The following is a 26,403-nucleotide window of genomic DNA, read 5'->3' as shown; positions in this document are numbered from 1 at the left end:
CATTAGTCTGTGATAAACCATGTTTCATATAAAACACAAAACTAAAACACATTCAGTGACAAAAAAATTAAATTCATTGGTGGTTATTTGTACCTTTGCACATTTGTTACAATGTATTTGTCGATGTTTAATTCTTTTCACTTTTTTAAATCTAGTGTTTTATATTTGGTTATCTTTTAATGTCATGTGTCTGTGTCAGCTCACAAGTGCAAGCATCAGAGCATTAAGGAAAGAAGATAAAGCAAGAACCTGCAGAATCAAACCAAAAGAAGAACCCAAACAGGTTGCTAGTTTATGCTTGATACTTTTAGTAATGATATGAAAACAATTAAAGGTATCAGGCAGTTTTCAACAGATAGTGTTTATAGTTGAAATACCTCAAGATAATAATTAACTTTATTTTTAGATCCAATAGAGAAGAAACATGTCAAAAACTGGAAGAAGGAAAAATCTTATCAAAGAGGAATGAATAGATGTTCTTTACTGAAGAGAAGATAGAGACAAGAAAAGTTTCCACCAACGACTGTCACACTCAGTGTGGAAAGAGTTATGAACATGCAAACACAATCTCTTGTGTTCACATCACGAGGATCCACCACTGGAGAGAAACCATTCACATGATGATCAGGTGCGGGAAGAGATTCACTGTTTTTGTTCAAAGGAATTCCATTGCTTTAAGAGACACTTGTGTTTGTGTGGTTTTGTCTTGTTTGTGTTCTGTGAACATCCCTCACTGGAGAGAGAAACTGCACATCTGTGATCAGTGCGGAAATAAAAAACCATTTTAAGAGTTTCACACCTGAAGGGTCACCTGAAAATACATTCAAAGGAGAACACAACATTCATGTTCTTTCTGTTGAAATAAGTTTTTCACATTGCATACTTTAAAAGTTCATCAGAAGGATACACACTGGTGTGAGAGATATATATGTGCTTTGAGTGTGAGAAGACTTTTATTACGCTGAAGATTTGAAACGTTCACCAGAGGATTCACACTGGAGATAAACCTTACAAGTGTTCACTCTCATATGATATAGTTCAAGTCAGGTTTTAAGAGAGACCTGAAAAAACATGAGAGGATTCACACTGGAGAGAAACCTTACAAGTGTTCACTCTGTGATATGAGATTCAGTCGGTCAGAAACCCTAAAAACATGAGAGGATTCACACTGGAGAGAAACCGTATCACTGCTCTCCATGTGGGAAGAGTTCCACTCAATTGTTTTCTCTACGAAGTCATAAAATAAACAATCACAATAAGTAGTTCATCTTCAGGGGTGTATTCCAGAAAGGAGGTTCAACAAACTCAGAGTTGTCTTACCCTGAGGTGGGAACTCTTGAGGTTCGGTTTCAGAACAGCTAAATTGTGTTGTAGTTCAGTCGACTCTGAGCAGGTTGACTCTGAGTTTAGCGCGTGCACCACGACATGGAGAGTCATGATCAAATGGAGCTCCGTAATTATGATCTCACCATGGCAACAGCACCGACAAAAGACATCTGCTACTTTCTGAGTCAGTACGTAAATTTAATTCTTAATCACTGTTACAATATCAGAGGTGAAAACTGTAAATTAACTAAATGTAATTTTCATTGTATCCCATGGCAAAAAAAAGAAAGAAAACGAACGTAGCAGCATCTAAAAATGAATTATAAAAACACAATTCAATCAGGGTAAAGCTTTAAGCATAAACGTTTCATGGGTGTAGGCTACATGACGCTCTTCATTCCTCGCTGGAAAAGGTGTCAAAGAAGACGCGGACTACGAGGTGGATTTAAGTCAAGCTAAAGGCAATTCTATCCTCGCAGCTGCCGATGCAATGTTTTTTTCCCTGATTGGGCATCACAAAGGAAAGGACTGTTCTATCGTCTTGCGCTCTAACGGAGATACCATATCAGTGAGATTATTCCTGTGCTCCCCAGGCACCTGCAGTGAACCTCCGGCTGCGGCGTCTCCCAAACTTTGCCTCATGGGGGTAATAAAAAACCTTACTCCCCTTGGGAAATGTACTTGCATAATCTTCGTTCCCTGCATCACGAATCGGGTGACCTGGAAGTTTCCACAGAGTTAGAATTTGCTCTGACTAATGTGCGGTCACCTGCAAGCAAAACTTTTATCTTAAAGGATTTCTTTGATTCTCAGAATTTGGACATTTTATTTTTAACAGAGACCTGGATACATACTAGTGATCTAAGATCTAAGTTCACTTTCTGAGGTTGCTACCGTCTAACGGAGGGTTTTTGTTTTTTTTTTTTTTTTTTTTTTTTTTTTTTTTTTTTTTCCCTCCTCTTTTTAGATCCCGTTGCGAGCCTCTGGTGGCAGAGGGGGTTTGGCAACTATTTTTAAAAACGAGCTTTGAATTGTCAGACTCCGCACACTACACATTATGCTAGTTTTTGAGTTGTTTCAGTGAACTCCTGAACTCTGTGCTCAATTTTCACTCGTGTGTGCGTGTTCTATCGTCCTCCAAAATTTCAACAATCCGCCGAATAAGGGATTTTAATTTTAGGACATTTTTGGGCGATATATGTTTAAAATATGATAAACTTTTAGTAGTGGGGGACTTCATTCATTCAAAGTTCATTTATTTCAGTAATTCAACTAAATGACACGTCTGTGTGTGTTATGTATGTATTATTTATTAGTTATTTTAAGAAGGCTTTGACTTCAAAACATACTGTAATGCCACATATGAGGATTAAGTTAATAAAGAGTGGTATATTATTCTCTCTATTCTGCATTTCACCTCTGTTATAATTTGTTTATTTCTAATAAACCTGACACTGTATATTAAATATTGTGGTGACCGCAAGTAAGCAGGTGACGTTCAGCACCCATGGAAAGCACCATCAGTGCCACCCTTTGATGTTCAGGACCAGGGATAGCTCCTCCAACCACAGGTGTGCACAGTTTCTTGTGCTCCTCTGACAGGGAGCCTCAGCTCTGCATCTCTCGTTTAAACTCTGCGTTTTGAGGACACTTGGTATACAGCAACCTACAAAGGGGGCTCCAAACATAATGAGAAACGAGAAGGGGGGACAGATGAAAAAACGAAAAAAAAAAAGTACTGAGCACTGTGAATGTTAGAGACTCATGTTTTATTTAATAACAATTGTTGATGTGTTTGAATTGTATTTCCAGGGCAGTTTGTGAAGACGGATAAACAAGAAATGTTGTGACCAACCTGGACAGAAGTTGTGTGAATTGACCATAATATTGTATGTTAGGTGTGAGATTCGTTAAACCTTGTTTGCTATAATACATCTAATTAAGTGCACAATACCCCCACATTTGCTGTATATCCCATTAACCGATGTTTTTGTCAAAGTATTCTTTCAGTGGTTTTAGGGGATTTCACATGACAGGCAGCAGTGCTGGTCAATGCATTGATCTCTATAAAATGAGAGTGTAGGTTTAGACACAGCATTGTTTTGTGGTTTTTGTCAGGTTTAGAACAGGGTTCTCAATTCTGACCTGCGTGATCCACTCTCCTGCAGCAATTCAGTTGCAACCCTTATCAAACACACCGAACAATGTAATCATTGTGTTTAGGTTCTAATATAGGGGTGCACAAACTCGGTGCTGGAAGGCCGGTGTCCTGCAAGAGTTTTGCTTCAACCTCAATCTGACCACAACTTAACAAACTAGTCAAGCTCTTACTAGTCATTCTAGAAACTTCGTGGCAGGTGTGTTGGATCTGAACTCTGCAGGACACTGGCCTTCCAGGACTGAGTTTGGGCACCCTGTCGCCTAATAGAAAGATAGAGTCAGGTGTGTTTGATGAAGGTTGGAGCTAACTCTGCAGGAAAGTGTATCTCTCGGGCCAGAGAGAGTTGAAGAACCCCTGGTTTAGACAAATTACGTTCTTTACAACCTTGTTTCTTTTTGGTGTTGCAACTGAATTCTGTGACCCTGTAGGTACTGCTAGCATTGAGCTAAGATCTAAGCTCAAAGCTAAGCAGTACTAGAGTCATAAAATCTGGTGAGTCACAGATTCGATAACTGAATGACTCAGCACTGAATGAATGGTTTACTAACTCATTAAGACAGTCCCCTCGCTGCCCCCTACCTGACATAACAATGTAACCTGCAATGAAAGCACTGAAAAAAAAAAACTGCTAACATACAGATATTTTTCAAAATCAGGTGTGCGCCAATATTATAAATATTATTTATTGAACAATAATAGCCATTATAAACTATTTATTCTATATTATTTAAACAAGTTCTAAATTGGATGCCATATACCTGTAAATTGTGTTGAAAAACAAAATCCTTAAAATACAATCGTTATGTTTAGTGAAAACAAGTAATAAGATTGCAATATAATTATTGTTCTAACTGCAATAAAATAATTTGTAACGAGTTGAAATTAAATACTTTACATTTCACAAATTAAATGCTGTTTTTTTTTCTCTTTTAAAATAACTGCACTGAAACTTTGTTAATGTGCTCATATTCAAATTTGCCAGTCATTGCATAGTTTTCATGTGTTGTACTTTATTTACATTTTGTTTTATTGGTATATATTTATTATTTTGGCTTGTGTGTGTGTGTGTGTGTTTGTGTGTGTGTGTTTGCGTGTGTGTGTGTGTTTGCGTGTGTGTGTGTTTGTGTTTGTTTGTGTGTGTTTGTGTGTGTGTGTGTGTGTGTGAACTACCCATATCATATTACTTTTCATATTTTGTGAATAAATACGATGAGTGACTAAATTTGTGTGTATTAATAATTATTAAGCCTTCATATGTTAACATAGGTTTATAAAATGGAAAACAACCAGAGGTCAGCAAAGTAAGGTGAAATGTAAAAGGGCTGGTAATAAGATGAATATTCATATTTAACACTGTAAAGAAAGCATTTTGATTGGAGCATGTAAATTACCAGTTTGGACGTGGTAAACACGTTTTTAAAACGTTGGAAGGAGATATACCAACGTGATAAAAACTTTCTACAACGTTGTGAAAAAAACAATTTATAACGTCAAAAAAAAAAAAAAAAAAACGACATTTGCCGTATTAAAATACTTAGCCACTAAACTATGTATTGGTTTAATTTTCTATAGTATGTGTTCAAGACACATCCATTGAAGTTGTGTAATTAATCTCTGTGTGTGTTATAAATTAATTTATTAAACATTTGCTTCTCAAACAGAAAGCTGCATCCTAAAATTCAGATGATCAGCACCGACTCCTTCTTTCAGTTTATTTTCGTGAATTTAAATGTGTGCAGCCTTTCGTTTGAGAGACACCCAGAGATAAGATTTGTTGAACTGAAAAAGGCTCTGAATGAGGAGTCGATTATTCCCCTTGATGGAATCGATTCCTTTGGATTCGACTCGATTCCCAGCGCCTCCGGATTTCCAACATTCCCACATATCCCAGCCCTGCAGCGAGGACACTGCGCAGATAGAAAGAGAGAAAGCGTAGCTCGCTGGATTTGATCCGTTTTATGTCCTAGAAAACATTTTTACAGGTAGGCTATAACTTTAACAAAGACACTACTAATTTTAACACTCGCGGACATTGTTTTTATATATTTAATCCAATCCGATCCGTCCGAGAGATATGAGAATTAATTGCTGACAAGCGACAGGCCTAAAGCACAGAAACATTAGCGTTTCAAATACTTATAAACTCTCTTTTATAGTGGACAAGACCGCGAGTGTTTTCAAAGAGGGGTTATTGAAAACAAATCTGTTTCTGAAAGTGTTTTTCGTATTTCCGCTTCTGAGTGAGGCTGTTGTTTCTGTGATGTGAAATCGAAAGTATTTTTTAAACAAGACATTTCTCAGTCCGCTAAAGTCTGACGTCACGGCTTCCGTGTCCAATCAGATTTCACGAGAAAACAACAAAAGGTGCTAATATACACTCACAATGTGATTAAAATACTACCAAAAAATATAATCATAACCTTTAACAACATACCGAAATCAGACATGAATAACCAGACAATGAATATATAAATAAATTAATATAAAAGTATTTGTGTTTGGGACGCTGTGAGCACGGAGACTGTAGTGTAAAGTGAGTTTGAAAAGGGTTATCTTAAATGTTAAATATGAATAAACAGTGCTTATAAACAGCTGCTGAGGTAGTATTCTCAAGTGAAGCGAGTTGACCACTTAACAACCAAATAAGACCAGTGCATTAGTTTGTAACTCACTTTATTTTATATAGTGTTTTTGTTACTGTTGCTGCTAACTCAACATATTTCTTCATCTCATGAACATCATCATCTCCAGGTCACACTGAACAGCAGATTGTTGTCTCAAGCCAGTGCTGATCAATGACAGTTTAGCTGCAGTACGTCAGAGAAGAGAGGAAAGATGAGTCTCTCACAGAAACAGAGGTAAGACTGAGTCTGTTTTCAGAGAATCATTTTAAACACTGCTGCAGTTTCAGAGCTTTGCTGGAAAAAACACAACCTTCACAAACTGTGTTTTATATTTACAAATGATTTGCAGAACTTCAGAGCTTCATAATTAAAAATAATATTTATATTTTAAAAAGTAACCAATACATGATAAATATCTGAGAACTGAAAATCAAAATTGTAATTTTACAGTCGCTCTTCAGCACTGGGTCTGTACTTAAGTAAATTATTCCACATCAGTGATTTCGTTTTTTTTAGGTCATACATTGATTGCCAGACATTAAAAAATGACTCCACACTTAATTTAAAGGGTCATATGATGCTTTTGAATATTTTCATTTTTCTTTAGTGTGTAATGTATCTGTTTACGATCTTCAAAGTTACAAAGGTCAGAGTCTCCTGTAAAGTGATTTATTCTATCTAACAGAGAACACTGATCCAGAAATGTCTAAAATGCCTTGACTGAAGTCCTGATATTAATTTCACAAATGTGTGCATCACAATGTGAAATATTAGCGTAATGCTGTTCAAAGGTTTTACACAAAGAGAAGACGAGGCTTCAGTGAGTTGTAGTGTTGTCGTCATGTTGTGGAGACGCTGTGTGTTTGGATGTGAAAGCAAACCCTCTTCGTTTCGAATCAGTGTTTAAGATTTATGTTCTTGAGCTAATACGACCCAAAGGTTATCTTGTGTACAGCACGCTTTATGAAGCTGCAGTGCATTTTCTCCCAGCTTCCTGTGTACAACATCAGCTACACACACCTAAATACACTGTACATAAAATACAATAAACCACACCTACATTACTGTATTTTATGTTGACACTTCAGGACATAAAGTTGTTACAGTGAAGAAGAAAAATTATAACTTTATGAGTCTGAAAGGTAAGAGAGTTGCAAAATAAAAGTCAAAATAGAAAATAAAAAATAAAATCTCTTTAATTAGATCAGTCAAATATTTGTAAAAATATATTTAGTCTAACATTTTAAGTACTTTAAAGAAATTGTTAAACAAATGTGAGTCTATAAACAAGAATGACTGCTATCTTTAAAACTCTGCAATCATTTCTGTGAAGGACTAGAGAGAATGTGTGTCAACATAAGACACAGATGAACCTCCCGTAGAAAAGTTTCTCTTCTCTCTTTGTGTCATTAGTGTAAGATCAGGATCACATGTGTCTGTGAAGAGTGACCGGTCAAAGCATGGTGACATACCAAACTTCAGTGAGAAAAAAACATCAATCAAAAGGTATTTATTATCTTTGACATTATAATGTTGTGTTGGCTTATTTCTCCACTAAGATGCCTGTGATAGAAATGAAATAAAACAATAAAGCTCAACAGTGAAGCTCTTTAAATGAGACTGAAGGAGCTCCTGTAGTGAAGTGTTTTGTTCTTTGTGTCATTAGTGTAAGATCAGGATCACATGTGTCCAGCTCTGTGTCTGTGAAGAGTGACCACTCAAAGGATCATCCACTAAACTTCAGTGAAGAAACAGCATCACAAACCAAACGGTATTTGATCCGTTTCTTATTTTTGTTTACACATAGACTGTGTCAGAAAGTGTGTCAGTGAAGAATTATCATAAAACTCATTGTCCATAAATGTATCATTTATTTATTTATTTATTGTTTTTCTCTTTGCTAAAATGGTTACAAAATTTGGTCATATTTCTTTTCCTAAAAATGCAAAATTACAAATAATTATATTTACTATCAGGCTTAAGTTTGAAACATTAGATCCAGATTTACAGTCTCACAGGAACCACAGAATTTTACAGACAGTCTCCTGCAGATCTTCCAGGTAATAAAACACATTTTCAGGAATATTTAATAATTATAATAAAAAAATATGTTATTGAATAAGAATGTGACAGAACTTTTATTTCTAATTTTTATTTTTAAGAACCCATCAAATAAGAATGATAACATTTTTGTATTATTTGTAGGATCTTGAGAGCAAAATAATCAAATTTCTAAATTTAACAACTGAATAAATAATTTTGACCAAATATAGATGAAGATTTTTCCTTTCATTCATTTTTGTCTTGCTTTGTAGGATCTTGAGAGCAAAATAATCACATTTCTAAAGAAAGAACTGGAAAAGTTTAAGAAAATATTACAAAAAGAAGACATGCAATACTTTGTGAAGGACTTTAATGAGAACAGATGCAGTATGAAAGAAGCAGCTCTTGATCTCACGCTCTACTTCCTGAGAGAGATGAAGCAAGATGAAGCTGCTGATACTCTAGAAGGTATGAGACTCATGATCATCTGTCAGACTGTCACTTATAAATGTAGACAGAAAATAAGATTAAACAATATCTGTATTTTTGTCTCTGTTTAGATGAGCTGGTCTTCATTCATCAGCTAAAGTGTAGCCTAAAGAAGAAGTATCAATGTGTGTTTGAAGGAATTGCAAAGCAAGGAGACTCTACACTTCTGAAGAACATCTACACAGATCTCTATATCACTCAGGGTTGTAGTGAACAGGTCAATACTGAACATGAGGTGAGACAGATTGAAGTTGCTTCCAGACGTCATGAATCACAGGAGATACAGGTTGAATGCACAAATTTGTTTAAAGCACCTGAACAAGACAAGCAGATCAGAACTGTACTGACAAAAGGAGTCGCTGGCATCGGAAAATCAGTCTCTGTGCAGAAGTTTGTTCTGGATTGGGCCGAAGGAAAAGAAAATCAAGATATCAGCTTCATATTTCCTCTTCCATTCAGAGAGATGAACTTAAAGAAGCAAGAAAAAAAACTAAGTTTGATGGACCTTATAACTCAGTCAGTTTTTCCCAGAGACAGAAGGACTGAACCTTACAAGAAGAAATCAATTCAAAGTCTTGTTCATTCTTGATGGATTGGATGAATGTCGTCTTCCTCTAAACTTTAAGGATAATGAGACGTGGTCTGATGTTTCATCACCAGCCTCTCTGGATGTTCTCCTGACGAACCTCATCAAGGGAAATTTGCTTCCTTCTGCTCTCATCTGGATCAGCAGCAGACCAGCAGCTGCCAGTAAGATTCCTCCTGACTGTATCGACCGGCTGACAGAGATACGAGGATTCAATGATGCACAAAAGGAGGAGTACTTCAGAAAAAGATTCGCGGATGAGAATCAGGCCAAAGAAATCATTGATCATGTTAAACAATCAAAGAGTCTCTTTATCATGTGTCACACATCCCAGTCTTCTGCTGGATTTCAGCCACTGTTCTCCAGAACATTTTAGAGGAGAAAAGAAATAATGTTGTGAAAAACAATCAGGCTGATGATGCCTCCAAAACACTGCAGGACTCAAATACTGAAGACACTCCTAAGACTCTGACACAAATGTACACACACTTCCTCAGATTTCAGATCCAGCAGAGCAGACGAAAGTATGATGGAGAATATACACCAGATGCTTCCCTGGGATAAAGATGCCATCTTTTCACTGGGGAAACTGGCATTTGATCAGCTGGAAAAGAAACAATGTGATATTCTATGACACAGATCTGGAAGCCTGTGGTATTGACGTCTATAAGGCATCAGTGTACTCAGGCATGTGTACCCAGATCTTTAAGGAGGAAACAGGGATCGTTCTTGGTACCATGTACTGCTTCGTTCACTTGAGCATTCAAGAGTTTTATTGCAGCTCTTTATGCACATCTGTTTCTAGACATAAAGAAGAAAAGTATATTTGTTCATGAGTCTACAGAAAAGAAAAACAGAAAAGTGAAACCATGATTGATTTCCTCAAGACTGCAGTGGACAAGGCACTAGAGAGTGATAATGGACACCTGGATCTTTTTCTTCGATTCCTCTATGGTTTGTCACTCCAGTCCAATCAGAGACTCTTACAGGGTCTGTTGACGCAGGAAGAAGACAATGAGCAGAGCAAAAAGGAAATGGTTCAGTACATCAAGCAGAAATTAGAATCTAATCTGTCTCCAGAGAGATCCATCAATCTGTTCTACTGTCTGAATGAACTGAACGACCAAACTCTGGTGAAAGACATTCAGACCCACCTTAGCAAAGGAAGTCTCTCATCTGTTGATCTTTCACCGGCCCAGTGGTCTGCTTTGGTCTTTGTGTTGTTGACATCAGAGGAGGAGCTGGAGGAGTTTGAGCTTCAGAAATTCAAGAAATCAGACGAGTGTCTCATTAGATTATCAGCAGTCATCAAAACCTCCAAAAGAGCTCTGTAAGTTATTGTTCTTTGTTAATGTTATGTTCTCATCTTAAAATTGAATTTATTTACATTGATACATAGCAGGTTTGGAAATCCTGATCTATAATGATTATTAACCATATACCAAACATATATCACTTTTATGGTTAAATCATAACACATTTTTCTTTTACTTTTTTTTTTCTTTTAAAACAGCAGTCCTTTGGAATTAAAGTGCAATTCTGTTTTATTAGATTTACATGGTTTTTATGTAAAAAAAAAAAAAAAAAAAAAAACTATTTTCAGCAAAACAAGCTGTTTAGTTAGCTACAGAAGTACATCATGTTATTATAAAACACATTGTTCCATAGTTATTTCTACTCCAACATGCAGTTCAACTTCTTAAACCTCTGCTATAAAGGAGATATACTCTTGCATAACCTCAATAAATAAATTAAATTCCAGATATACCACCTTAAGACTCTCATCCAGATAATAGAGCAGCACTTTTAAATGTATAACTGATCGCCATTAATGATATAATCCTATAATTCATTTACTTATTTTATTAAGTTTTAAGCATGTTAGTTTGTTTTATGTAGGAAATTTGACTCAATGAAATTCTAATATATATGCAGTGTATTTACTGTTCATCTCAAATAATTGGTATACATTTTTGCATTCAACAAATGTATTACATTTGATTTTATTTATTTCTCTTGTAGGTTAAATGATTGTGGCTTAACAGACAAAAGCTGTCCAGCTCTGGTTACAGTTCTTGGATCAGATACCAATCTGAAAGAGCTGAACATGAATAATAATAATCTGCAGGATTCAGGAGTGGAGCTCCTCTGCACTGGCCTGAAGAATATTAATTGCAAATTAGAGATACTGAGGTAAGTTTTGTGACAATCATTAGTGTTTGGTTAGAATTCAGATCCATCTGTTAACATGGACCTTGTTAATTTTCCACATAATTGAGGACAGAACTGCTTCAACTCAGTGAAAATTTCAGGCTTTAATTCCAGCATGAACTCTACATTCCAGGACCCTCATTTATCAACAGTGCATACAAACAGATATGTAATGAGTGTGTAAGAACAGTTTCACGCGAAGTGTGGGATCTACCAACTTGTACTTAAACGTAGGAATGTGTGTAAATATAAGCAGAACTCTAAGCATGCTTGAGCAGAGAATCTAGTGCTAGCATGGCAATACTACAAAAAGAATGTGCCTCTGCATGTTTCCTGTGTCCTTCTTATGCAAATATTCAGTTTATACATTAATAGTTCAAGCTAGATATTTGCATAATTGGTGTAAAAGGCAATGAAAGACACTGTAAAAAAAAGCTTATGTTACTTAGTATATTTTCTTGTTTCCAGTCAAGATATCTAAAAACTCTTAAATCAAAATGAATTTACTAGATAAGCAAAATGTTTTATTTCCTGGGGAAAAAGGTCTAAATTAAGTTAATTTTGCTTAAAACAAGTTAAAACCCTCTTAAAGCAAGATTATTTTTCTCACCCCACTGGCGGATAATTGTACTTATTTTAAGCAAAATGCACTTAATATAGACCCCCCCCCCCAGGAAAAGACTAAATATATTTTTGCTTATAAGTAATAAAACCCCTTATTTTGTCATGCAGCTGGGAAGTCATTTGAAATGTAGTTATAGTTTCATGGCTGATCTCGCTTTGCCAGGAAAATTAGGCAAACCATGCACTGTGCACAGAACTTGTTTTCAAAGAGCGCTGATCTGTTTAGTGAGAGCACATAATGGATTCTCAGTCAGGACAGCTTTCTTTTTCCATGATTTTGTTGAGGACATTATCAGGGTTTCCCACACATTGATTTATTTGTGGCAGGCCACCGCAATATCAAAAGTGACCGCCACAAATAGATTTTTCAAAAGGCTTTGACTTCATTGAATAAACATGAGCACTGCATGTTTCAAAAACAAAAAACAAAACAAAACAAAAAAACGGTGCGGGTGTTTTTAAATCACTGTATTTCAGAAGGATACCGACTGTATTTAGAAAAATTAATTTCATTTTCATTATTTTATTTTGCATGTAATGCTTGATAATGCTGCATTTGTGAGCTCAGCGCTGCTTTGCAGCCGTTACTGGAGAAACCTTTCTCTTCCGCTCTTAAAGCGCCTCCTGCTGGCAGAAAATGAATTTGCATATATGTGTATATATGGGGGCGGGGGAGTGCCTCCACAAATAGAGTGTAAGGCTGTGGTAAACACTGATTATACATTCACGTGATTTATAAAAGGAGGTGTTGTCACCATATATGGTTTATTGGAGGCGTTTCTGAATGCAAATGACCATGAACCTCGTTTTTTAAGTCTAGATCTAGGCACGATGAGTAGACAGAGATCACTGGATCTCAATGTTCTGCACGAGTGTATCAGATCGCTGCTCTACTGCAGCATAAACACTATACATTTAACAAATTGACATATTTTTTTCATTGTTACAAGGACATTTTTAAATTCTTGCTGGTGGTGTCTTGTATAAGAGATTGCTGACTGAAAACATTTATTTTTTGAACTTTAGTAACATCATCAGCAGCAGTATTTGTCAACTGTCAGCTAAAACATAATGTTAAATATTCAGATTAAAACTGAAGTGTTTTCTCTTTCTGCAGTCTGAAGAACAACTGTATCACAGAAGGAGGGTGTCATGTTCTGGCTGCAGCTCTAAATTCAAACCCTTCAAATCTGACAGAGCTGGATCTGAGTGAGAATAAACTAGGAAACCCAGGAATGAAGATCATCTTGACTCTGTTTGAAAATGTAGAGTGTAGACTGGAAAAGCTGAAGTAAGTATTTTAAAAGTGTATCCCATTAATTACCCAGACTCTAGTGACTCAACACAGTTTCATAAATTTGAAAATATTTTACACTTCTCATTAGGGATGGTATCGTTTACATTTTATTAATACAGATACTGCTTACCGATACCGATTCTTATCGATACTGTTATCGATACTATTTGGTGCAAAAAGATATGAAGTTTTTGAAAATTTTAAGCTATTTTATTACTGCTGAACTTTAGCAACTTTAGGTTCTTCAGTCAAGAGCAGTGAGTTATTTTTCTCTTTGTGATTTATTTTATTAACATTAAAGGAATAGTTTACCTATAAGTGGAAATTGTCATCCTTTAGTCACTCTCAAGTTGTTTTAAACCTAAATGAGTTTCTTCTTCTGTTGAACATAAGTTATTTTGAAAAATGTGGGGAAACTAAACAGTTGCTGGTCCCCAGTGACTTTCATATTTTTTTTCCTACTATCAAGTCAGTGGGGACCAGCAACTGTTTGCTTACCCAGGTTCTTCAAAATATATTATTTTGTGCTCAGCACAAGAATAAATACCAATTAATACATGTTTGGTACAACATGACTGAGTAAATAATGACAGAATTTAAATTTTTGGGTGAACTATCCATTTAATGACAAGCTGCAGTATGAATAAAACGTTTTACCGGCAAGGCCTTAAAGCACATGCAAATAATGTACTTTTGTGATTGCAAATAATAATTATGTCTCATGAGTGTAAATCTACCGCTGAATTGACATTTGATCACAATAAGACCCACCACCACCAGACAGAGCTAGAGCCTCGAGACATACAGTGCATTGCTTGAGGTAGATGTTGTGTTTTGTTAGTAAATGTTTCATATTACTTGTGTTGCCTTTGTTCACTATTACACTACTGCATATTGCATCTGACACTGGTGTCGCTTAGTTTTGTAACGAGAGCCCACACTTTCGAACGTTTCACTCTTTCACTCACTACTGACTGCAGGCACACACACACACAGCATATGCGCTGGATATCACACACACGTCGAGCAAACGTCGGCCACATATTTCAATGAAGGGGCAGTGACAAGCAGCAGCTTCTAATTCGTCGTTAACATTGAAGTATACGGAGATAAAACAAGCCAAGTATCGATAACAGTATTGTTTGAGTTATTTTGAGCTTATAACATGATTTTAAAAGTTTCACCTAGTTTTGCGTTCATGTAATTTCCAAACATTTTTGGCAGATGATGGTGGATAAAAGTGGTAGCTAAAGCTGCTATTTGTGTAATTGTATGTACAGGTCCTTCTCAAAAAATTAGCATATTGTGAAAAAGTTCATTATTTTCCATAATGTAATTATAAAAATTAAACTTTCATATATTTTAGATTCATTGCACACCAACTGAAATATTTCAGGTCTTTTATTGTTTTAATACTGATGATTTTGGCATACAGCTCATGAAAACCCAAAATTCCTATCTCAAAAAAATTAGCATATCATGAAAAGGTTCTCTAAACGAGCTATTAACCTAATCATCTGAATCAACTAATTAACTCTAAACACCTGCAAAAGATTCCTGAGGCTTTTAAAAAATTCCCAGCCTGGTTCATTACACAAAACCGCAATCATGGGTAAGACTGCCGACCTGACTGCTGTCCAGAAGGCCATCATTGACACCCTCAAGCGAGAGGGTAAGACACAGAAAGAAATTTCTGAACGAATAGGCTGTTCCCAGAGTGCTGTATCAAGGCACCTCAGTGGGAAGTCTGTGGGAAGGAAAAAGTGTGGCAAAAAACGCTGCACAACGAGAAGAGGTGACCGGACCCTGAGGAAGATTGTGGAGAAGGACCAATTCCAGACCTTGGGGGACCTGCGGAAGCAGTGGACTGAGTCTGGAGTAGAAACATCCAGAGCCACCGTGCACAGGCGTGTGCAGGAATGGGCTACAGAGAAGCAGCACTGGACTGTTGCTCAGTGGTCCAAAGTACTTTTTTTTTCGGATGAAAGCAAATTTTGCATGTCATTCGGAAATCAAGGTGCCAGAGTCTGGAGGAAGACTGAGGAGAAGGAAATGCCAAAATGCCTGAAGTCCAGTGTCAAGTACCCACAGTCAGTGATGGTCTGGGGTGCCATGTCAGCTGCTGGTGTTGGTCCACTGTGTTTTATCAAGGGCAGGGTCAATGCAGCTAGCTATCAGGAGATTTTGGAGCACTTCATGCTTCCATCTGGTGAAAAGCTTTAGGGAGATGAAGATTTTGTTTTTCAGCACGACCTGGCACCTGCTCACAGTGCCAAAACCACTGGTAAATGGTTTACTGACCATGGTATTACTGTGCTCAATTGGCCTGCCAACTCTCCTGACCTGAACCCCATAGAGAATCTGTGGGATATTGTGAAGAGAAAGTTGAGAGACGCAAGACCCAACACTCTGGATGAGCTTAAGGCCGCACCATCTATCCTGGGCCTCCATAACACCTCAGCAGTGCCACAGGCTGATTGCCTCCATGCCACGCCGCATTGAAGCAGTCATTTCTGCAAAAGGATTCCCAACCAAGTATTGAGCGCATAACTGAACATAATTATTTGAAGGTTTACTTTTTTTGTATTAAAAACACTTTTCTTTTATTGGCCGGATGAAATATGCAAATTTTTTGAGATAGGAATTTTGGGTTTTCATGAGCTGTATGCCAAAATCATCAGTATTAAAACAATAAAAGACCTGAAATATTTCAGTTGGTGTGCAATGAATCTAAAATATATGAAAGTTTAATTTTTATCATTACATTATGGAAAATAATGAACTTTTTCACAATATGCTAATTGTTTGAGAAGGACCTGTATATCTTTATTAGTTGTGTTCTCTCTTCTACAGGTTAAACTGCATCAGTTTTACAGACAAAGGTTGTGCTGCTCTGGCATCAGCGTTTAATTCAAACCTCAGAGAGCTGGATCTGAGCAGGAATCAAATAGGAGACTCTGGAGTGACAGAAATCTCCAGTCTGCTGAGAAATTCACAGACTCTACAGATACTCAGGTCTGAATTTGGTTAATCTAAACATGAATCAATGTAAAGCTCCAGCTGGTCTGTACACTGATGCTGTGTCACAAGGAATGGGTCAGTGATGTGAAATTGGTGTGTTGGTGTAGATACACTTATAAAATAATGACAAACAGATTGATTTTTGGAGGTGATGGGAAATGTTAATATCCTAATAGTGTATTAAATGTTTTTAATGTGATTTATTTAGTCTTTCTGAAGTCTTTCAGACTGCAGTATCTCTGAAGAAGGTTATAATACAGTTGCAATCAAAATTATTCAACCCCGTGACCTGCATGGCATTTTGCTGCGGAGAACAAAATTTAATGAAAACAATTCAACAAAGGCATCGGTAAAGTATTAGAGAAAGTTTGTTAATACACTTCTGAGTGATCCTGAGAATGTAACATTGATGAATCATGATGAAATTCTTATTGGCTCTAAACATTCAATATTAAATATTAAAAATTATTCAACCCCCAAAAAAGTCACATTTTGTGTAGAATCCTTTATTCATTAAAATCACAAATAAACGCTGCCTGTAAGTGTTTAGAAGCTTCTGTCACCTCTCTACTACAGTATTGTAATCGCTGGCACGCGAGCAGTAGGCAAAACTGCATACTGACGTACATTTTGAGGTAATAACTTCTCATAGTCACACAGCCTGTTAGGAGCTATCAATACTATTAAAGTGTGAGAATTAACTTGCGCTAGTTTACGGATGCACGTCTGAACACTGCACATACTAGTCACTTCAGATCAAAGCCTCAGTGGTCTAACAGCGCTCGTCAATGTAAAAATGATTTAGAAGGCCAATCAAATTAAAGTAGGCAGGGTTTACTGTTCACAGAAGCAGAGCGCAAATCGTGAGTTTATCGTTAAAGAGAGCGAAGTAAGATGAAGCTGCAAATCATTTAATATTAGTCAACTTTTAATAATACGTTTTACGATAGAAATGTTAAATGACCGACAGCTATATCCAGTGATGAAAATTTTTATAATATGGCCATTTTGAGAGAGAGAGAGAGGAAGAGAGATGTGTTAATTGTCTGCGACTGTCTCTCTCTACACAGCGCGATCTCAGATCTCTGTCTTGTTGTTGTGAAATATAATGTAGCAATTCACTATCGATTAATAAAAGTTGCGTGGCAGCACTGACAACAAGTTTATGAGCTTCTGAATGTTACTTTATGCACAGCGCGATCTCAGATCTCTGTGTGCGAGTGGTGTGTGTGTATGTGCGCACGCGCATCAATTAAAGCAGCGCATGAACAGTAATTAAACTGAACTGTTTTAATGCATTGGCCTCTTCACATACACACACACATATGGCACACTGTGTATCTGTTATTCACATTTTTTTAAAAAGTTTAAACTATTTTTTAATTATTCTTAAACTATTTGAATCAAACTGTTTTTTAGTGTATCATTTTAAAATGTGTATGTACCATTTAAAATATTATAATATCCACTTTTCTATTAAAATATCCACAAAACAATAAAAAAATAACTAAAATAAAATTAAATCAACTTATATATATATTCCCCATATTACAAGCAGAATAAGAATAAGGCTGAGAGCTTTTAATGTCTTGGAAATCTTCATATAGCCTTAGACTTTCTAAAGTAATAAAATTATTTATTCTCTGTAGCTCCTCTATAGCTTTATCTCTGTTGGTGTGTGTGTGTGTGTGTGTGTGTGTGTGTGTGTGTGTGAGCAAACTGTGTGTGTGTGTGTGTGTGTGTGTGTGTGTGTGTGTGTGTGTGTGTGTGTGTAACAGCTCAAGCTAATTCTGTTTTTAATAGCGTTTCTAAAGGTTTAATTGTGCTTTGAGACTTATTTTATTCCCCACCATGCCAATAAGTGATCAAAAACCCGCAAAAGCTTCGTTCATCTTTGGAACACAATTTAAGATAAAACCCGTAAAAGCTTCGTTCATCTTTGGAACACAATTTAAGATATTTTGGATTAAAACCGGGAGTCTTGTGACTGGTTGAATAATTATGATATAGCTTGTAACTCAAAAAATTGTAACTCAAAAAATTTATGACCATATATTGACTATCACTTTTAATATGCCAGTGAACTGTTATAGATGCGATTTATTTTTTATTTTTTATTATTATTATTTTATCCCGGATCTTCAGAAATGCTTGTATTTGTAAAGTACTACAATCTCTGAGGGGTTGAGTCATTTTGATAGCAACTCTAGGTTATAACTGTAGAAAAATTAAAACTGCAAAAATAAAAAATTGCATTTGTTGTAGTTTGCATTCACCAATATATAACTTTATCCAGCTTTACTGTGAAAAGAGTCCATTCAGGCCAAAATCCTGCAGTGCATCTTTTTATTTTCTTCATTCTAGAACATGTACATGTATGACAATCTGTGTAATAAGGAAGAATAACATCTTTTCTAATAGACTTTCAGACTGCAGTATCAGTGAAGAAGGTTATAAAGCTCTGTCTTCAGCTCTGAGATCAAACCCTTCACACCTGATAGAGCTGGATCTCACAGGAAATTATCCTGGACCATCAGGAGTGAAGCAGCTCAGTGATTTACTACAGGATCCAAACTGTCAACTCAAGACACTGAGGTGAGACCTGATGAAATAATACAAAATAAATTATATATAGACCATTTATTTATAAAGAATATTTTATTAATACAGTTAAAGTAAATCCTCCCCTTTCCCAGTGTTTCAGAGTCAGATGTTGTTTATTTCTGAAATGAAGTAACACTGTACACTCAACACACTGATGTATGGTTCTCTAAATTCTTGAAACCAAAATCATCACTAAGAGATTGCTGACTGAAAAACGTGCGACTTTTGTAATGTGGCTATCATCATCAGCAGTATTTGTCAACTGTCAGCTAAAACATACTGGTAAATATACAGATTAAACTGAAGTGTTTTCTCTTCATGCAGTCTAAAGAACAACTGTATCACAGAAGGAGGGTGTCATGTTCTGGCTGCAGCTCTAAATTTAAACCCTTCAAATCTGACAGAGCTGGATCTGAGTGAGAATAAACTAGGAAACCCAGGAATGAAGATCATCTTGACTCTGTTTGAAAATGTACAGTGTAGACTGGAAAAGCTGAAGTAAGTATTTTAAAACCTCTGAAGTCGGCTTATCCAGACTCTAGTGACCCACCACAGTTTCATAAATTTTAAATCACTGAAGAGGACTGCGCAAATAATCAAAATAAGATCGGCATTGTGATCTGAGTTATTGCTGTCACAAAAAGCTGCATTTTAATTAAAAACACATGCTTAAGAGCAAAGTGTATTTACATGTGAGCAGATCATGAGTTAGTGTCAATAAATCTTGTTCTTCAACCAGTACCCTCCAACATTTAGCATCAGCACACTGGAGAAGTGTCGTGTCTTTCAAATTAACCCTCTGAGGTCTAGGGGGTTTTGGGGGCCTGGAGAAGTTTTGACATGCCCTGACTTTTGTGCCTTTTTCAGTTGCTTCTAAACTTATACATGGCTAAAGTCTGAAAACACTGTATTCATTACAAACTGGGCTACAATAATATGTTAATAGTTAATATATATATATATTGTTATTATTATGAATGTTGAGTTTTTTTTTTTTATGAACTGTCAGGTTTTTTTGGTAAATTGAAAGAACAGCATTGTTTGTAACATTTATCATATTAATCGTTTTTATTCATCACATGTGTGCTATATAAGTTTTAATTTCTATATATACTGACTCCAAGCTTTTGAATGGTATAGTGTATATTGTTAAACTTGGAGTAAGACTGGATGCTGAAAATTTAGCTTTGATCACAGGAATAAATTAAATTGTAAAATATATTCAAACAGAAAGCAGTTATTTTAAATAGTAAAAATATTGAGCAATATTACTGCTTTAGCAAACTGGTATTGACTGGTATTGTGTCATGTTGAAATGTATAAATGAACATCACATAACTAGGATTTACAAAGTGTATATTGTTTATGAGCTCTTAAAACTAAATGATAAACTACATTGTAAAGGAAACAGGTCAATTTAGCTCAAAGGGAATCATTTAAGATTTTAAAGGGAATTTGAACCGAATCACTGAACGAGCCGTTTAACATCAAATCTGCACTGGATATTAATATCCAAAGTATAGTGAAAACACTATTAATCAGCACAGTAACAAGATCGGCAGTTTAAGAAATTAACTTGTAAGCACAAAACACAAGATACTTCTCTTTTCAATATGAATAAGGCTTTATTAGATAAATCTAAGACATATAAACTAATCCAACACATAAGCACACACACACATTCACACAAGTTGCAGGAGGATAGAAAGTTAGGGAAGAATGAGGTTAAGAGAATGAAAATGTGAAATCCCAAGTTTACAGCGAACGTGACTGTTGCATAGACATGAACAACCATCAGTCACTTAATTAACCCTCGCACTGAGTTCATCAGTGAGGTTAAAATTATATTAGATACACCAGTACAGATCAGAGTCTGGAGGTACGTTACTTGTGATGCCTGTGTAACGGGGTTCCCTTTGCTGTCGCTGAAAGTGGGGTTTCCCGAGGTTGCTGATTGGCTGGAAGTTCAGTAGTCGTTGAAGTGACGTCTTGGGAAGCCCGTGGTTGGGCGTTGGCTGACGATGCGGAGTTGTGGGCTGGTTGAAGTTGAATGGGCACTTGAGGTCAGAATCGGAGACACAGCGTTACAAAACTTAACTCAGAACACGAAACTCTCAAACGGTAAAGAAAAGAAACTAAAGTAAAAGAACAGAAGTAACGTTTGACGAGACTAGGTGGTGTTTCTTCTCATCGTGGCTAAGTAGCAGCAGGCGTGCAGACAGACGCACGGTGGAACAGCGCTCAGAGAACACTAAAAGTCATGACTAAAAGCAGCAGCTGAAAAGCAAACGTTAAAAGCCAAGCTAAAAGCGAAATTTGATGGTCCAAGAATCCAAGGATCTTGTTTACTCTCATGGGTTTACATGTGATGGTCAGGCTGTGCATCTCTTTGACCATCAATCTTGATTACTTTCCCCAAATTTGACAATCTCTTCTCTGAATTGAAACTGTCAATAATTGTTCTATTGGTGTTAATGTTGAATGCTGTTCTTTGAAAGAGTTGGTTGGAGACAGATTTTCTGACTTGAGGCACTAGGAATTGATTTACAATACCCTGTTGCCTTTCTGAGGAATTCGGCTCCTCATGTTTCAACCATAGTCCTGATCAAATCTTTAATTTGTCTGGTTTGGGTCTGATATGCTACAACATTATTAACATTATTGTGATGGTCACTGATACTAATAGTACAGTAGAACATTTCGATTATTTAAATGAAACTTCATAATGTTTCAGTTGATTATACATTTAGTCAGGAATTATAGTTTGGAAAAAGTCTAGCAAACTAGTAAAATGTTTACACATTATGTGAAACCTAATACAAGTATATAAATAAAAAAAAGACTTATGTTTATGATCTCTGCTGGATATAGCGCTTAACTCTTGTTTTCTGAGGAAATCCAAAACTCAAATCCTGAGGTAATCCTCAGCACATCTTCTTTAGGTGAATTATGTCTTATTCCTCTCAGCTCGAAGCAAACAGTAAAATAAAATGTAAAAAAACTTGAACAGTCTCGCTGCTTTGTTTTCTGTGGTATGGGCGTATACATGTCGGGCACTTCACGTAGAACATTATAATCTCAATAGCATGTTCAGCAGGTGGGTGTGGTCACATTAGATTTAATTAAGGGAGATGTGAAAGACGGACATCGCGTTGTTTTCATATGGATTACTTTATCACAGAATATTTGTTTTTGGTAGCAAATATTTGTTTAACCCCTTAACTGTCACCCCCCATTTTTTAAAATAGGCATTAAAGTGCACTATCCAAACTTAAATAGTTGTATTTTATGAACACTTTGGAATATAGACCTATATATCTCTTTTTAAAGAAGAAAATTAGCAGATTTTGGCAAAAGTGGAATTTTTTCAAAAAAATTAAGTATCAAAAAGTTATAGAAGTTTAAATGTACTGTAAATAAAATGCGCTATATTAAATTTATTATATCTAAATAATTATAAATATTTTACATAACAGGTTTTACTCTAAAATTGGTATAAAATTAAAGCCTTGTGTCTAAATAAGTTATATTCCAAATTTGAAGTTGATCTGAAAAAAATTGAGGTTCCTGTGAGATTTTATTTAGGGCGTCATACCACAAACAGCCACTGGGAGCCATCAAAACTCCTTTGAATTTTGTTTAATGAATTTTTCCCTAGATTTCTCTGTCAATTTTACTTCAGTACTCAAAATAACCACCAAATATGGAATCCTGAGACTCAGACCTTTCCAATGATATGTTTGTTGCCAAGATTATAAAAAGTTTTGATTCTAAAAGACCGTAATGCATTTTGTAATATGACACTTGATACTGCCCACTAAGGGGGAGGAGACCGCCATAAGATTTTAAAAGTACCATTTCCATGGTAACGCATTGTCCGATTTCAAAATGGTTTTCACAGGATGAATCTTGGGCTTCTAAGCTTTCAAACGATATATAATGATGATTATGATGATTACTAAAAGATTTTATAGAGAAAAAGGACAACAAAAAAAAGAGCACCAAGCGTCCCACAGGTGGGACGGTGACAGTTAAGGGGTTAAAGTAGACATGTCAAGCTTTCTATAGATATATCTCTCATGTCTCTTCGTTGAGTATTCACTGAGTTACAGTTCATTTTAATGATGCGTTTGTAAATGAAGATCACCGCAGACAAAGGCTGCAGACAGCACACCTTGTTTGTTTTCTTTATTTTATAAATGCACAAATTTTTGTTGTTATTATGTGTGGATACAAATAAAAGTAGATCCTTTTCAGATTCGATTGATGTATTGCTCTTATCTGTACGATCAAAACTGAAAGTGTAATTTAAGTTATTTTCAGGGTTATCAGGAGAAGATGCCTCCTAATGCGTATACACGGGGATCGACTTCAGAGGGTTAATATCTATTGTTTTCTATGTGTGTTCAAACACTGGTGGCATCACTCAAAATCTGTCAGTGGCTATTAACTACAACACAACTCACATAGTTTCCCATTAAAAAATGTACTGGGGGAAGTCATGGCCTAATGGTTAGAGAGTTGGACTAGGTAACCCAAAGGTTGCAGGTTCAAGTCTTAGGTTCTGGCAGGAATTGTCTGTAGGGGGGAGTGAAATAACCAGCGCTCTCTTCCACCCTCAATACCACGACTGAGATGAGACACTTGAGCAAGGCACCGAAGTTGAGTGCAGTGTAGAGAGTAACACAGACCCCTCCTCCTCTTGTTGGTGCGAGCGAGTGGTCAGTCACGTGTGTGTAGGATGACTGAACCGGGTACACTTCACATTCAGCGTTCCTTTCCGTCTTGCACACAGCCGCGTCTGCACAGCTTTCAAAAGTATACTCCTCCGCAGATGAGCGCGGACTGATGAGCTCACATGTGCAGTACCACGGGGTGCGCAGCTGTGCACGAGCCCTCTTGATGACGAAAATAATGTAATGCAGATGGTGCGCGGATGGCCGAAATATGTTTTGGCCTTTACGCGATCGGCAACCTGCCGTTTTTGCCTTATTGCAACTCTCTGTTCTGGATTTACACAAACTGCGCTGCAATGAAATCATTTTCCAAAATGTCATTTATGTTAAAATATGAAGTCTGTTAACGCCCGTTAACACAGGCCAGAGATGCTGAAGACAGATGCACAGAGAAAAATATTGTAGCGGGCAGATCACTCACTGTTCATGTTGCACGAACTATTGGAAGAAAATCCTCAATATTGATTTGGGGGTTTATATGAATGTGTTTCTGAGGGGAGCTGACTGTCTTCTGAAAAGTTTACGTGGTATAGTTTCAAAAGGCTTGTCAGAACATTCAGTTTTTGCTTCAAATTGGGTTATTATTAAATCAAATTATGTTTATGATTATTATTATATAAATAAATTATATAAATATGTATATGAATTATATAACTAAATTAAAAAAAAACTGAAATTACAGATTTAGTTTAAATAAAGATGCCAGTGACTAATTCTACTGTTTCTAATATTCTGTATGTTGCTCAAAAACAAAATATATTGTGTCCAGCAGGAAAAAAGTTTTTTTTTTTTTTAAACCCAGTCATTTAAAAAAATTAAACATTTAAAGAGCTGTAACAATACCGTGAAACCGTGATATTTTTGCTTAACGTTATCATACCGTCACAATCTCATACTGGCCCATGCCTAGTACCTAGCACTCCTCGCTGTCATTAAAACAGCAAGCAACAAGAAAAGTGACCAAAAAACAGCGCATCAGCTACAGATGTTTAAATATCTAAATTCATATGTTTTGTTTAACTTTTGAATAATGAATTTATGTAATGTCAATGCTTAACTCCATCCATGAGCAGAATATTTTATCTAAATGTGTGTATTGAAAGGAAAAGAGAGTCTGAAATCATTACTTTGCTATTACTCAAGTACTAGACAGTATTGCACATATTTACACCAATTTTATTTTTTTATAAATCCCTGTATGTACGTAGAAAATTGCTTACGCACATTTCTATGCCTATTTTGTGCATACACAACGTTTATACATGAGGCCCCAGAAGTGTGGGATTATAAACTCATGATTCTGAGCCGAAGGGAAAAGAGAGAACGACGGGGTGATTTTTCTTATCAGAATTGTGAAATATAATCTTAGAATTGCAAGAAAAAAGTCAGAATTTTGAAATTAAAAACTCAGAATTTACCTTTTTTATTCTTTTATTCCATGGCTTGCACAGACTGCTACCTTAAAGCTGGCATTTTCTGCCACCAGATAGACTCCGCCCACAAAAAAACGTCATCACTGTTTGCAAACCCCTTCAACTGTTAGAGGAAATTTACACCCCGGTTCACAGTGTGTGTGTGTGTGTGTGTGTTCACTACTGTGTGTGTGCACTTGGATGGGTTAAATGCAGAGCACAAACTCTGTGTATGGGTCACCATACTTGGCCACATGTCACTTCACTTACTGATTTCACTCTCAGCTGGAAGATTGGCAGCTTAATTTTTTCAATCAACTTCATTCAAAGCTAAATTGATGCCACTTTGTTCATTCTTTAAGTGAACTTTTGCCTGCGCACTAGTGATTAGATTCATCAGAATAGAGTACAGATGACACATCCGGTGTGTAACGTCTGTGAGATGTATGAGTCACAGCGCTTGTCTCTGGAGCTGCTGGAGACAAGGCCTCGATTTGGCTTTTTTAAAGGATAACAGTGGAGTTCAGTACACAGATGTTTGTGAGGAAACAGCTGATCACTTTATCAAACTGACAGCCTCTCCGTTAATCTTTAACATGTTTACCACTAAACATTAATTTTGGACTGAGCTATATTTGGAAATAAAAACTCAAATGTTTTATAAGTTATGGAGAATTGTTTTATCTGTATCTCTAAATAAAAACCGAAAGCATTAAATAATTCAGAATCCGATTTAAAATGAAATACATTTTAATCTAAGATGTGGTTTTGGTAATCTGATTTCTGATATTTTTGTTCTGACTAGTAGAAGTTCTGAATGGCTGTTAAATGTAAAAAAAAAAAAAAAAAAAATAGTGGTGAGCAAGTTATTTTGAGCTTATAACGTGAATTTTAAAGGTATGCTTAGTTTTACGTTCATGTTATTTCCAACATTGTTTGGCAGATGATGTTAACAGATTTCACCAGATTTGTTATAAACCTGTTGTGAACTAAACACAAACTTAAAGGTCACTGTTGAGTTTTCCAACAAAATGAAAGTATTTTATTGAAAAGTAAAGAAATTAAGACAGCGTTGTAAGTATGGTTTAGAGTTTAAAACGCAAAATATTGTAATAATCAAATTAAATAACTTCACAGTGCGATTATCATGCAAATCTCATATTGGTGGATGAAAGTGGTAGCTAAAGCTGCTATTTGTGTAATTGTGTCACGCTGATAAATGAAGGATCCAAAATCAGAGATGACAGGAATAACAGTCTTTAATGAAAT

General features: G+C 36.0%; 1 protein-coding gene across 1 annotated transcript in view; it reads left to right on the top strand.

The window, feature by feature from the left end:
• Positions 1-10,011: 10,011 nt before the first annotated feature.
• The window catches only part of LOC122144922 (NACHT, LRR and PYD domains-containing protein 3-like), a 72,983-nt gene continuing 56,591 nt past the window's right edge, over positions 10,012-26,403 (top strand). The window contains exons 1-2 of the mRNA XM_042756135.1: positions 10,012-10,559; positions 11,252-11,422. Coding sequence (XP_042612069.1) covers positions 10,099-10,559; positions 11,252-11,422 — 632 coding nt within the window. The 5' untranslated portion in view covers positions 10,012-10,098. The remainder of the gene's footprint in view (positions 10,560-11,251; positions 11,423-26,403) is intronic.

Source organism: Cyprinus carpio, unplaced genomic scaffold, assembly GCF_018340385.1.
Source record: "Cyprinus carpio isolate SPL01 unplaced genomic scaffold, ASM1834038v1 S000006801, whole genome shotgun sequence".
Classification (NCBI taxonomy): Eukaryota; Metazoa; Chordata; class Actinopteri; order Cypriniformes; family Cyprinidae; genus Cyprinus; species Cyprinus carpio.
The sequence above is the reverse complement of the archived record's forward strand: the minus strand, read 5'-3'. Positions and strand labels throughout refer to the sequence as shown.